Here is a 15,716-nt window from a genome sequence, read left to right on the forward strand (position 1 = left end):
CATACACGACATGACTACATGAGAGAAAGGTAAAAGTAGGAATACAAAAATACACCTACCCTACTTTAACCACAATCTAATAGTTGATAAAATGCATCTCCTACATTCTAGTCTTAAAAACACACACCCACCTTTCACTTACAGCAAGAACCAAAACATACCAACATTCCCTTCACCCTTATTACGCATCTACACAATCACTTAAATACCAATTATCATCTACAGTAGTTGATATCTTTTTCTCAATAAAACCTATCTATGCTTATAATTATTCATTCATTCATTCAATCTGTCTATCATGCCAAAGAAAACCACTTGTGTGTTGGGTAGGGGGACATGAGTGGCTGTTGTCATTATTAGGTATCAAGAGATTTCTATCACCATTCATTACCACACGCAAGCAAGCTACCCCTATCACCGTAAATCATTAACCCAAATGCTCTCACTCTGCAATCTATCTACTTTTTTTCCCTAATGATCATTCATCATGATATTAACAAAACTAATTGAGAAGATTTTTCTTTTGTGAAAGATGAATTAACTAAATACTAGGAATACAAATATTTGTTTCTAAAAATCAAATTTTTCATCCTCCCCTTAGAATGTTACACAAGACAAAGATTACAATATAACCACAAAAATCAAGACGATGAAGAAAAATGTGGACGAAGAGGAGGTGGAGGAAGTAGTTGATGGGTGGGATGCACCTGCTTATTACTAGTATGGTTCCCATTTCCTGGTGAGCCGCCGCTGACGAATGGATGGCGCAACAACTGCGCCGCCGTCCACCTCTTCGCTGGATCTCTTTGCAAACAGCATGACACAAAATCTCGAAATTCACGAGACGCCGTCGCCGGTGCTTCTGGTGGTTGTGCCATACAAATTGCACACATAAGACTAGCCCAATCACCTTGTCTCCCTACGGCGAACGGAAAACGGCCCAAATAAAATTCCAAAATGCTTACACCTAAGCTCCAAATATCTCCGGCGTACCCGTCGTATTTGCCGTGATTCAGGTCTGTGTTTATTCTTTCCGGACTCATGTAGGCGATAGTACCTACAGACGAATTGCAAGGATCCATCGTTTGCGCCAAGATTCTTGAAACTCCGAAATCGGCAATCTTAACTTGCTTTTTCGAATTAATTAAAAGATTTGAGGGTTTAATATCACGATGGACAATCTTCCGGCGGTGGAGGTAGTATATGCCGGAGAGAACTTGACGGGTGAGATCTGCTAAAGAGGCTTCATTGGAGATGTGAGTTCCTTCAAGGGATCCGCCGTCCAAGTATTCAAGAAGCACTTGGATCTCACCGCCGTGATCGAACATGTCATGACACTTGACGATATTGAGGTTATCGACGTCACGCAAGATCTCGATTTCGCGACAGATCTGGCGGCGCACGTCGTCTTCGTGGTTGCCGTAGATTACTTTCAGTGCGAATAGGCGGCCGGTAGGGCGGTGGAGGACTTTATAGACGGTTCCACCGCTACCGCTGCCGATTCTGTTCATACGGTCGAGTTCGGATATGTTGAAGGGCTGCTGTTTAGAGTTGGAGATGAGTTGCGAGGTGGTGGAACTAGGGGCTGAAGAGGGTGGGAGAGGGAGAGGGACGGCAATTTGGGGTTGACGCTGGGGCAAGGGTAGGGTTAGGTCAGGACGACGGCGTGGGCGATTAGCAGATGCGCCGGTTGGCGGTGGTAGCATGGGCTTCATGATTGATGGTATATCCAGTATATCCCCAAAAGTAATGGTGGTATTATCCTTGGTTGGGTGAAATTTTGAAGGAAGAGACGAAGAAGAAGGGTTAGAAGGAATAAAGGGGTTTGGGAATTGACTTCGTCATCTCATCTCCATTTTTGACCTAATTAGAATCCAATCTAATCCCATCGAATCCATCAGAGAGAGAAAGAGAAAGTTCTTGGAAAAAATGGAGGAAGTAAGAAGACGATGAAGACGCTATTCATATGCTCCGTATAGTACTAATATAAATAAATAGATACCCGCAAATGTTCTTAATATAATTTATACATGTCACTATCAGTATCAATTGTGAATTGTGATTGTTTACATATTCATGTAATCACATCATTTTACCAAATGAATGATTTACGAAATTAACATGTCTGTAACAAATAACATCCCTTTAAACGGAAATTAACTTAAGCCTTTTTACAGATAACATCCCTTCAAACGAACATAAGGTGACTCAGACTAATTTAAACAATATACCAAAATATCCATCATTTTTGCAGAAGTCATAGGAGAAATTCATTTGAGAAATTCATACGGTGCAAAATGTTAATGTACAAAATATTTATGTCATTTGTGAAAATATGTTGCCGATTTAGGTGGGTGACTAAGGGGTCTTCATTTGTGGTTGAGGATTTCGAACATAATATTTGTGAAATCCTTCCATCCCATTTAGAAAAAACTATTGAAATCGTTCATGTGGTTTGTTAAAATTACGTATTTGATTCCTAACCATTTTTTTGCACTCGGACCATCCTTATAGTTTTATTTTGTTGCGTCCTTCGTCCAGACCAAACTTACCCTCTGTTTATCGTTGCTCTTTCTCTATCGGACAAACCTACCATGGCCAAAGCAGCCACCGATCACCATCGCCATACTCGTCGGCGACATCTGTAGCGAGCAAGCCATCGTTCATTCACCATTGTCTAACACCACTGCCACCGTCCCTTTCTTCTCCCTCTGTTATAAGATCCAACGTCGCCTATGTTAAGATCAATTGTTACCCCTGTTAAGATCCAACGCCGACTCTGTTAACAACATTGTTGCCATCGATCTCGAGTCTACTTGAAGAAGAACCTAAACATAACCAACAAAAAGATGCCTCGATTACAAAAGGGCAGTTACATTTTAATTTCTAGAACCATTGTTTGGAGGGGGGGGTTATATTTTATTTTGTTGGTTTGTTTTGTAGTTCACCTTTGGAAAGGGTTCTGATTTAGATTACATGTTTTGATTTAGATTACATTGGGTTTGTGTTTTTCTATTTTGATTTGATTTGCTTTGTTTTAAATTTTGGTTATGTTTCATCTGATTTAATTGTAACCGATGGCAGGGACGGAGGCAAAAAAAAATTTAGGATGTTACTTATAAAATATTTGAAATATATATATATATATATATATATATATATATATATATATATATATATATATATATATATATATATATATATATATATATATATATATATATATATATATATATATATATAAGACTGGTTCGTTGATTTTGAAGGCCGTATGCGAAAAGTGAAAATGAAACCGTGAATACAATTTTTTTATATAGAATAAATTTAAAAAAAAAACTAAAAACTAAATTAAATTAGATAAAAATGAAATTATGCAAATTTATAAAATTTGAGGTGTGAAATATTTAAATTTTGAAAACTAACCTACTAAAATAATTTAACTTCTAAATATGAAGGGCCAAAGTATAACTTTAAAAATGATTATTTGAAAAATAACACACGATATGCAAGGTAACGAACTCTTAATGTATGGGAAAGAGGCATAACTTCTTGACAAGTGAAGTACAAATGGTCTTTAAATAACTGGCATCAAAATATCTTTTATTTAAAAAACAAAAAAACAAAAAAAAAATGAAAGTTTGAGGTTGGGCCTGGGTCTACCTTGGTCCTAAGGTGGCTTTGCCCGTGACTGAGGGTAGTTAGATGGAGGTAATGAACGGTGATAGTTGGTTGGAGTGGGTGAAAGGTGGTGGTTGGTCGGAGGCAAACGACAGTGACTAGCCATAAATGAATGGTGGTTGGTGTCCAGAGGGGTCACCATAATTTTGGGGAGGAAAAGAGGTGAATGATGACCCACTTTTCCCGAATGTCCAGAGGTGCCAGCGGCGAAAAGAACTGTTGGTGCCTGAATGTTTGGGAGGTGAGGTTTAATTGGAGATGGGTTGTTGATTAATATGAGAAAGATAGAGGATGGATTTGGAAACCATCAATATTTTAATAATAATATAAATAATAAAAAAAATAATTGAAAAATAAAATATAAAGGGATTATAGCCATTTTCTATTGGACATGGACTTACACCGTAACAAAATCAAAAGTTAGGGACGATCCGGATGCAAAAGAAAATTTAGAGACTAAGCGCGCAATTTTAACAAACCATAGGAGACGATTTCAAATATGTTCTTCCATTTATAAAATTGTGTGGAAATATAAGAAATTCATTTTTCTAGATCGCATATGCGTTTTTGCAGATATTATATGAGGAAAAGAGATGTCATATTTGATTTCGAAGATGTTCATCTGTGAAATTGTAGGTTTTTCGACAACAGTTTGTATTTTTTGTAATCCGTACTGCAAAATCTGGTAGCCATACTTCAAATCTGACATCCGTACAACAAATTTAACAAAAAGAAGTAACGTTTTTTTAACTTTTGAAACATTAAAAAATCATCAAAAGTTTGTTTGGTATCATTTCTTTAAGAAAAAATATGACTTCAAATCCAATTGAGTATTTTGGTGTTGCTTGTATTTGTGGTTTTTTATGCAAACAGGAAATGGTGAAACTAAACACGTTAGGTTTTTTGTTACGAACTAAGGTGTAGAATTTTTGTCTATATAAATTTTTCTGATTTATTAGATTTGGTCAAATTGAAAACAAGCTTGGAAGATATACCTAATATCAATTTGTCTTTCTAAAATACGACAATGGAGTATATTATAGAGATAATCGATAAGAGTGGCGTGAAACACTTGAAAAAGGCCATTCATAAAGTCTCAGTCAGTTGTTATACATGTGTATTTGTAGATATTGCTCTAGTAGAATGGCTCTTGGAGTTCTATACAAAGCAGTGAATCGATCATTTGTTGGTAACCAATCTAACAAACAAGGTTTTGTAAGAACAAATCTAGTGAAAGATATAACAACAATAAAGCGGGTAATTTTATCTCTCATTGTGTTCCTTAATATCCTTCTAGATATGTTATATATCGGGGAAGTACTTCAGTTGATCAGTGATATCAATCGACTTCCTTATATGGGTCTATATATTTTTGTATATGCATATTTGACCTTGAAAAAAGTGATATGAAATTGAATGATGGGATGATGAATACACATAAACAATAAGACAATCCTATGGTATACAGGCTACACCGTTGTGTCAAAACCCGATATATATAACTACTCCATCACACAACCACAAATCGTCATAAAGGATCAAAAACCTAGAAACATTTAAAAACAAAGAAGCTTTTCAACTAGCACTAATGGTGAAAAATGTTCATGAGGGATTTTAGTGCAAAATTAATAGATCTTCAAAAGAAAGGTTTCAAGCATCAAGTGTGAAAATGCGGATGAGGAAGGGACTCCTTTTCCTTATAATAATATGCATGGTTTGGGGTTGGTCAACAACAACCCTTATTAACCCTTTTACCATTAAACAAACAAAAATCTCATTTCTGCCACCAACTATTACATCCAATCAAATATGCATTTTATTAAAATAATAAATAAAGTTACTCGTGTTGTACTTAACACTTACAAAACTAAGTATTGTCCTCTTTGGGAAAATGGTTTAATTATTTAATTAACAAAACCTGTTACGGTTTTTTAGATAAAAATATACAAAGTAGGAATGAGTTGAAATGTTGAATATGTCCAAACTTGTAGTAGGTCAATTAAAAAGGAGTTTGAATGAATCCTTATAAAATGAAAGTCAATGAATATCTTCTATTTCTATGTCTATGTAAAATTATTTTGGAGCATGCTCATTTCTTTTCTTAATATATAAACTTGGTGTAACGATTCTAAAATATAAAAGTAAAAATTTCACAAACACAAAACCTATTATAGACTAATTATTGAAAAAATCCATATATCAATTTTGTGTCTATAAAGAGTAAAGACCCTTTGTATCACTAAAATATTCAATGTAAGGTCTTTTTTCGTATTGATGTCTATAATAGATTGTATTAAATGTTTATAATAGGTTGTATTTTTTATTTTACTTTTGCATCAAAATATTATATAAGAGATGTTTCGTAATCGTCGTGGTATCATGTGTTGTCTTCCTTCTTCGAGGTCGATGATTCAAGTCTCGTCGTAGATATAGATATATTTAGGTGGTAGGTTAGGAGTATATTATATTTGCCGGTTAAAAATAAAATAAAATAAAATAGAACATGATGTTTCGTAATCGTTGAAATAATGAGGCTTTAAATAGTTTGAAGTTTAATATATGTGTCATTTCAATAAATATCAGAGTTTTTTTTGTATGTATTGCCATTATAAAAGAGTTTTAATTGACCTAGAATTAATATAGTGGTTGTTTTAGTTATTGTCGGATAATAATAAGTTGTTTTTATCTTATAAGTGACTAAATAAAACCATAAATGTATATTTAGAGCATGTTTGTAAACAAGTTTTTGCTTTTAATTTCAAACAACGGTTCGATTTTTAAAATTATGTTTGAGGGTTGATTACAATCTTATATTTATATGATTTAACGAACATAATGTTATTGGAAGTACATATAAGTTAGTAAGGCTTATTTTAGGCTTTATGTTAGTTTCATTTGATATTTTGTTTTGTTTTGTTTTTTTTTTATTTAAGTTGCATTTGGTTTTAGAAGGCTAAACGATATAATAATAATAATAATAATAATATACGTTTTATCAAACAATTAAAATCGTTGAATAGAGTAATTGTTCTTAATATGTGTTACCAGCTAATAAATATTTATTGTATACACGTTATGTGGACAAATATTAGAAGTATATAATATTGGTAGAAAATTTTAATATAAAAATTATCGTTAAGCGATAAATTAACATTAAAAATAAAATATTATTTTGGATAAAAAAACTAAACGAAAGTTGTAATAGTCGTAAACGCGAGCCCGTGGATATAAAAAACGCTCAAACCTCACTTCGGTTGCTCGTTCGACAAAACATTCTAAATGAAAAATTGTAGCACTCTTCGATACGAAATCGGCGATAAAAAGAACATCGAAAACATAGTTCGTATGAATAAGTTATGAATTTCACAACGTTATTTATAGTATAAGCTAAGCCTTCCCATACTGTAAAAAGAAAAATAAAATGTGAATTAGCTGACGAAGTCTAAATGAAAATTTGTAATACTCATCGATAGTTCGATACGAAATCGGGGATATAGAAACCATCAAAAATGGAGTCCGTATGCAAAAGTTATGATTTTCAAATTTTTGAAATCCAGACCGTTTAGATGACGACACGTGGCACCCCGGATAAGCGACACGTGTCAACACTAGAACCCACCCTTCCTCCCAAGTTTCAACGTTGTCGACCACTCAGGAGTCGTCGTGTGGCCAAGGCGCGGCGTGTCTTATGAGATTTGTTATATATATATATATTGTTGGGTTTTGAGCATTCTAACACTCCTAAGTGTACATGCAACCCTAAATACCTTGGATCTATGTTTTCTCTATTATACATGCAATTATGAACTTACCAAGGTATTACCCTATCTAGCATACAATACTTGATACTTGGGTAATCAAATGGATAGAATACATACCTTTGTTTGATGTAGCTTGTCTCCATGAAGCTTGAGTGCCTAGTGCCCCAAGTGTGACACCTCAAATGGTTCACACAACACCAAATGCACATGGAATGACTTGAGAGAAATGGAACACTCCTTGAAATCGTCTAGCCCTCATATTCACACATTAGTGCACGATTTCTTGAGCCATGTGATTCTTTTATATGGTGGCTATTAGGGTTACACCATGTAACTCATAACTTTACCCATTCCTTATGCTCCATGGATTTTAACCTCCATGGAGTATCCATGGGTCACCCCATGGACTTAGTCCAACATAAGGAATCTTAGATCACAACCCCACATATATAACAATGAATGATTTACACAATCAACCCATATATTTAATTAGTCTCCTTTTGATCACTTAATTAATTCCAAATTAATTCTTGATCAATACTAATTAAATAACCTTATTAATATATTAGAACTTATAATATATTAACCAACCTTAAGTGTTATTTCTCTCATTATAGTCTATCCAAATGCATGATGCCATGGAACCCAAATGGACCATGCCGGGTCGGGTCAAGTCTTACCAATTATAGTTATGGACTTAGACATTAATCCAACAGTCTCCCACTTGGATAAGTCTAAAACTATTATTGCGTATGACTTCAGGAACCGATCAGCAATCGTAGCTCTCAAAAGCTTCTGTCGAACTCTGACCTTGTCGATGAACTCTGACCTTTGTCAATGACTTGTCCATTAGATAAGGGATCATATATTCCTCCATTCTAGATATCATATGGACTGAGACATGGATTATCAATCATTCTCTCTGTCCATTTGTTGTTTCCCGATTTCCGATTCATGATGACTGACTGATTGAACAAATCAAATCAGTCTTGGCTTGGCCAAGCACTCACATGTATCATCTTTAAATCATCGAGGGGCCCACAGATATCGCTTTTATCCCGAAGGTAAAAGGAATGGATAAACTTCGACTCATATGGCTTGTTCTACTACTTGTTGAATCATACACAAAGACACGTTTTATAACATCGAGTTACCAATGCGTTTTCGTTCAATCAATGTATAACCAACTCATAGTAACAACTCATATCTCTAGGTTTGAAGAATATAAGATATTATCGTCTCATGATCACTCGTGATAAAATCCATGAAGTGATTCAAATGAGCGCGGGTTGAATCCAATACTCAGAACTTATGAGCACTCATGAGTGTTATAGCACCACTTTGTCCACCAACTTGAACCTCTACAAACCAACCCATGACAGTCTTGATTCATATCTACTTCCAACATATGACCGACTGTGGATGGTTTGAATAACTTAATCATTCAGGAAGAGCGACTTAGTTATTCTAGAAGTCAAAACATGCAAAGTGAAACACAAGAATAAATGAATCAAATATGGTATCAAACCCTATGAATATAAATAAACACTTTTATTTATCACCATACTGATTACTCATTATTCATTGTTTCGGTTTTATCAACTTTATACTTGAATTAAAAACACTAGTTGTCCCATGCTCCAAGCATGTACACTATGTTTTTCTTAAACAATAGCTTTGCCATACACCAAGTATGCACTCTATGTTTGTCTATGATCCTTACTTTGTGAAATAAACCAATTGAACATAATTTCAATGATTCTAATTTCACACTCCCAAATCCTTATCGAAAAATGTGAGAATTTCAAATTCCTATCATTTATCGAAATCTGTTTAGATTTTAAACTTATATGCACTGACCCTCCTGTAATGAATATGTACAAAGTCACAAAGACTTGTCAACAGTCATCATAAGGTATTCCAATGGAGATCAACTCCATGGAAACTAAGTCTCATATTCAAAGTACATTGCTTTGGACATGCTTCTTGCATTAAGTTTTCTAATCTTACACAGATAACTTCCACCTATGGAGACAACTCCATATTCTCATTTTGACTATCACTTCTGAATAAGAGATGCCTCTTTTCAGAATATGTCAATATGGTCCTTCCAAAATTAGCACTATACTTCCAACTGTCCCTGAGCAACCAATCTTTGGTAAACCTCAGATTGCCCTCGACAATTGCTTAATCATTTTAGTCATATCCAATTCTAGACCTTTTCCCTTCTTAATGCCTCTGGGCATTTGGAAAAATTTAGAAATGACAAATATTATAGCACATGCAATCGATCCTGTACCCAAAGCAAATGGTACACGATTCATGATGTCTCACATAAAGACATGATTCTAGACCAGTCTTTTGCTACAATATTTTTATTTGCCATGTTTTCAAAATTTGACTATGAAGAGGGATGTCGTAATCATAATCGAATTTTGAGAACGCAATATATAGAATTTCCTTAAGTTGAACCAATCCAACATGAAATTCATATATATATTCTTGACTAAAGATGATTAAGGTCTCAATCTAAGCCTTTAGAACTGAAATGAAGTATATCCTCTCCCTTAATTATAGCAAAACAACTTTTTCAATCCCTGCAACCTCACGAATTGAAACTTTTGTTTTCTATAATTAACATTGCTAACTTGCAACACTAACAATAATTATCATGCTCCCACTAACATGATGATTATTAGCATAACACTTATGCTCCCACTAGCTTTGACATGTACTCAGAAATCAGCTGGACTTCTAGAAATCAATACTTTATTGACTTCCTTACCAAAATTCAGATTTCTGATACGAGATGCTTTGATAAAACTTTATCAAAATCATACACCTTTCCTTAGATAGCATGCATGTGTGTCTAAACAATTTCAGAACTATGAAAAGGGATGTCGTAATCATAGTCTCAATTGTTTAGACCTTTTGCCATCTGCTTCAAATCTACTTGGTGGAAGTGTTTCCTCACCATCATTTTCATGAATCGGAGAGAAACCTTATGACCCTTAGATTTTATGGTGTATGTGTTCTTATCCATGTGAATCGTCAAAACCATAGTCACAAGACAAGGATAATGACAAATCCAAACTCATATGGACTGAACTTATGCAATCTTAACTTCTTGCCACCTGGCAGTACAGGGCCTGCCATTGCTTCCAAGTTATTATGCAACCAATTGAGAACTTTCAGAACTCCTATGCAAAGCCAACTTTAACTGGAATGGGCACATAATATGTCAAACACGATAGGTTATAAACCTCAAGTCGTGTGCTAGTGAAGAACCTCAGGTTTTATTCTTGATTAGTTCTTGAAATTCTTTTTAGGATCTTTAAGACTCCCACTGTCCTCTTGACATATAAGACTATCTTGCCAAATATTCAAGAGATAGTGCGGATTCTTTATCAAGACAAACACTTCACACAATTGGCCTTAGTTGGTCTTTGTTTAATCCAAAACATCACAACTTACCAACTTCAAATGTACAAGAGTAGGACACTTTTACTCTTACATTTGACAAGTGTTATAAACCTTTCTTTAAGATATGTCACTCAACTTATAGTCTTGGAGTATGACTCTAAGACTTGTTTTGAAACGAAGTATGACTCATCTTCTTGATTTAACCATTTCAACAATTCATGACTCCTCTTCTTAGTCATAAGAATGCACTAAGATGTCCTTAGAAGACCAATTGTGATGTGGTTCTTTAATCATTAAGATGATCACAAAACATGATACTAAAGTACTCTCCCATCTTTTCAGATTTGAGAAACTTTTATCTGTCTGTCTAATTTGATTCTTCCCATTCGTTCTGCCATACATTGAGACTTTTCCAATGTTTCAGAATTATACTTAAACTTGTAAGTATAACCATATTTACTAAAATTTAGTAAATCATGACGAATAGTCTTAACGAGCTTTGTGGTGGACTTGACCAGTGCACAAGAATGTGTACTCGATCCCTTTAGTCCTTAACTTGACTCACACATCCATGTGAACAAGTCTTAATTTTCCAATGCTTGAAAGTTCTCATTCATCATACTATTCAACTTGCATGATTCCAAGTTTCTATCCAACTGAAGCCTTGGGAATGAGAATCTTTCCTTATTTGGTAAATTATGACACTACCACAAACGAAAGAATCAAGTCCATTTTTTTCCAAATATTGCTATCAATGGAATCATATAAACAACCATTTTCCACAAATGCCACTTGTAAGGATATTTAAAATAAATATAAAATTAAAAACTTTTATTTTATTTCAAAACTTTACGGAAAAAACTTATCCTTATAGTGCAAATGCATACGGAAAAACTTGTTGTTATCTATTCCTAAGCAATATATCATAACTCCTAAGTAACAGCTTCAAAATTCTGATGCGATCGAAATCCACCTACGCGATCAGAATCAGCATATACTTCCTTTAAGCTTTCTCTCTATTCTTTGATTCTTAAAACATCAACATGTGACCCAGTCACATCATGTAATGAGGATCTTAGAATAGAAACTTAACAGAGTTAGATAATGGGCTCTACCTGAAGTAGAGTCAGACTTATTGACTTTATCATCCTTAGGTAAACTTGGCAGCTTTGCAATCAACGCCCCTTCCTTTGGCAAAATAAACATATGGACCCTTTGGTAATGGGACTATCTCAGACTTAGCCTTTCTCTTTACCATTTGGTCAACCGGGTTGACTATGGCTAATCCCTTTCCATTGGGAAGAGAATGCTTTTTCTGGATTTCCAGTGTCACCATTGTCACTGTCCATAAAGTTTTTGGGAAGTTGATCTTCTAATCAAATTTGCTTTACTATCGTTCCAAATCATTGCTGATTCAGCAACACCAAGCAAATAGATATGATCATTAAGGTTCATGTCATAGTCTGTTTCATAGTAGTCCCAAAGGAACTCACTATGTGACTTAGAAAGTGATTGAACATCCAACTTTCTCAAGACTTTGACACCCAACTCTCCCAGCTTGTCAATTTGTGACTTCATCTCTAAGATGTGATCACACATAGACCTTGCTTGCCATTAGGGCTTGAGTGACCTTGAACTTGTGGGTTAGGGAGAATAATTGGAGGAGGTGGAGGAAGTAAAGTTCCAAGAGATTTGGGAAGATCATAGATGTCTGAACTAGACATCTTTTGGGAGATATTCAAGATAGTTGATCTAAAGTCCTTAATATAACACCCAATATGAAATATTAAGGCTAGGATCCAACAACCTATTTATAACTGGAAGAGGGATGCCGTAATCCGAGTTATAAAATAGTTGAAGGTAGGTAAATGACAATTTACCAATTTCCACCATGAAAAACGAAATAATGTAATTAGGTTTTTAATTGGATTTGTAACTCCTAGATCTTTTGAGATTCATTGAACTTTTCAATGGCATGTTTTAATCTCGAGTGTGCCCTTCAGGTTTTGTGACTGGGATGCCGAGGATCACAAAACAAGGTGTGAAGTAACCATGCAAATATACTTGGTACCCTTAATATTTACCCCTCAATCGATGTGCCGGTTAACCACACGAGCTCCACCGATACTATGATAAATATTAAGTTACCCTTTGCCTACTTTGTTAAATCCAGGTTAGTGTGCCGATTAACCACACACGCTCCACTAACGGTTTAAACAAAGTGCAAAGTGTAATTTCATGGATTACCACCTTATTCACATTTTCCTAAGTAACTAAGATTGGGAATTTATAAGTGTTTAGTTACTTAGTATTTATCATTAATACTTTTAATGAAGGGAGAATTATAGTCCTTGTCCTACCCGTTCGGCTAACGACCCTCCACCAGTCAAGGAAGCGGTGGGTGAGAGTGGACACCCATTAAACTGCCATTTTATAGGCAGTAACCTTATACCCCCCTTATAGACCGGCTTCGTGAATGAGGCCTACTAACGGTAAGACTGACTTGCTCTTATACATATATTTATTATTAACTCATAATACTATAAAGTATAAGGGTTGAATTTTAACTTTTAAAATTCTAAGGGCTAACTTGGAATTAAAGTATTCATGGGGAAAACTTTACAAATTCCAAAACTTGAGGGCAAGTTTTGAAAATATTCAAAACTAATTAATTCCATAACTTATGTGTTTAAAGTAGTTTTAATTAAAAAAAAACTCTTCAAGTTTCATAACTTGAGGACAAGTTATGGAAGACTTTAAACTAATAAAAGAATGTAACTTTTCTTTATTTTTGTAACTTATGGAACTAATTAAGGTTACACATTTTATCATTTAATGAAGTGACTCTTGAACCTCCATAACTTGAGGACAAGTTATGGAGTCATAAAACCATTTAATGAGCACAAGACTCTTCATTTTTGTAACCATTGCCAACTTTTTATGAGTTTTATGAAACTTAAATGTGACTTTTCATATAACTTCAGGACAAGTTACAAAAACACACTTTAGAATCAACTCTTAGATTAAAATGGATTGAAAACACATAATCAATTAACTTTTCTATTAATCTAATAAACTCATATGAACAAAGATAATTCACATCAATTTTTTTTCAAGTAATTAGCATAACTTTTAAACTAATACAAAACATGAATCTATTGACAAATTATCTTTGAAATTGGATTAGCATGAACATTACCACATCAAAAACAAGTTTATAAGTCCAAAAACATCTAAGGGTAATGTTCCTAGTCCATTTCTAGCCAAAACAGTCGAATATATGCTGTCAGGGGTTCTAAAATTCGATTTTTCAGCTAATTTTGTAAGTATAACAAGAAAACAAGCCTTGGCTCTGATACCACTGTTGGGTTTTGAGCATTCTAACACTCCTAAGTGTACATGCAACCCTAAATACCTTGGATCTATGTTTTCTCTATTATACATGTAATTATGAACTTTCCAAGGTATTACCCTATCTAGCATACAATACTTGATACTTGGGTAATCAAATGGATAGAATACATACCTTTGTTTGATGTAGCTTGTCTCCATGAAGCTTGAGTGCCTAGTGCCCCAAGTGTGACACCTCAAATGGTTCACACAACACCAAATGCACATGGAATGACTTGAGAGAAATGGAACACTCCTTGAAATCGTCTAGCCCTCATATTCACACATTAGTGCACGATTTCTTGAGCCATGTGATTCTTTTATATGGTGGCTATTAGGGTTACACCATGTAACTCATAACTTTACCCATTCCTTATGCTCCATGGATTTTAACCTCCATGGAGTATCCATGGGTCACCCCATGGACTTAGTCCAACATAAGGAATCTTAGATCACAACCCCACATATATAATAATGAATGATTTACACAATCAACCCATATATTTAATTAGTCTCCTTTTGATCACTTAATTAATTCCAAATTAATTCTTGATCAATACTAATTAAATAACCTTATTAATATATTAGAACTTATAAAATATTAACCAACCTTAAGTGTTATTTCTCTCATTATAGTCTATCCAAATGCATGATGCCATGCAACCCAAATGGACCATGTCGGGTCGGGTCAAGTCTTACCAATTATAGTTATGGACTTAGACAGTAATCCAACATATATAGGGGTGAGATCGGTTGAGAACTCATAGTTTCCCGAGAACCCGAAAACTAAAAGTGGAGGGTTAGATCAAAAGTAATTCATTAAAGACATGATCGTCATCTTACCAATCTCATTTAATGTTTAATTTTTTGTTGTTATTTAATAAATTAATATAAATGTCTAAAATTTACATCATAAATCAAATTTTCAGATTTTTTTTAAAATAGTATTTTTCATTTTTTTTAAATGCAAATTTTTTTAATTTTTTAAAAAAAAGTTGAAAATTTTTTTTTTTTAAAAAACTGTAATTTTTTTAAAAAAAAAAACTGCATTTTTTTTTCAAAAAAACTGCAATTTTTTTTAAAGAAAATTGCATTTTTTTCAAAAAAAAAACAGCAATTTTTTTAAAAAAACTGTAATTTTTTCCAAAAACTACAACTTTTTTAAAGAAAAGTTACATTTTTTTCAAAAAAAAAAACTACATTTAAAAAAACTGCAATTTTTTCAACAAAAAAACTGCATTTTTTTTAAAAATAAATTTTTAGGTGCATATATGCATATTTTTTCAAATGCATATATATATATATATATATATATATATATATATATATATATATATATATATATACTATAATATTCGTAAGTAAATCACAAAAAATCTCATTTTTATTAATTAATCTATAAACATAATAGTACAAGTATTTTATTCGATACAAAATAAAATATAAAAAATAAAAAATGTTACA

The 15,716-nt window shown here is 33.6% G+C and overlaps 1 protein-coding gene across 1 annotated transcript; it reads right to left on the reverse strand.

Annotated features, from left to right (window-relative positions):
* Positions 1-563: 563 nt before the first annotated feature.
* Positions 564-1,986, reverse strand: LOC145117120 (mitogen-activated protein kinase kinase 5-like). Its single transcript, XM_079053435.1, has one exon. The coding sequence runs from the start codon at positions 1,713-1,715 to the stop codon at positions 642-644; it is 1,074 nt and encodes a 357-aa protein (XP_078909561.1). The 5' UTR covers positions 1,716-1,986; the 3' UTR covers positions 564-641.
* Positions 1,987-15,716: the final 13,730 nt, after the last annotated feature.

Source organism: Lactuca virosa, chromosome 5 (assembly GCF_052849685.1).
Source record: "Lactuca virosa cultivar CGN04683 chromosome 5, Lactuca_virosa_CGN04683_v6, whole genome shotgun sequence".
NCBI lineage: Eukaryota > Viridiplantae > Streptophyta > Magnoliopsida > Asterales > Asteraceae > Lactuca > Lactuca virosa.

What these genes read in the sequence shown, in the direction of transcription:
- LOC145117120 (XM_079053435.1), bottom strand. Translation starts at nt 1,715, where the DNA reads ATGAAGCCCATGCTACCACCGCCAACCGGCGCATCTGCTAATCGCCCA.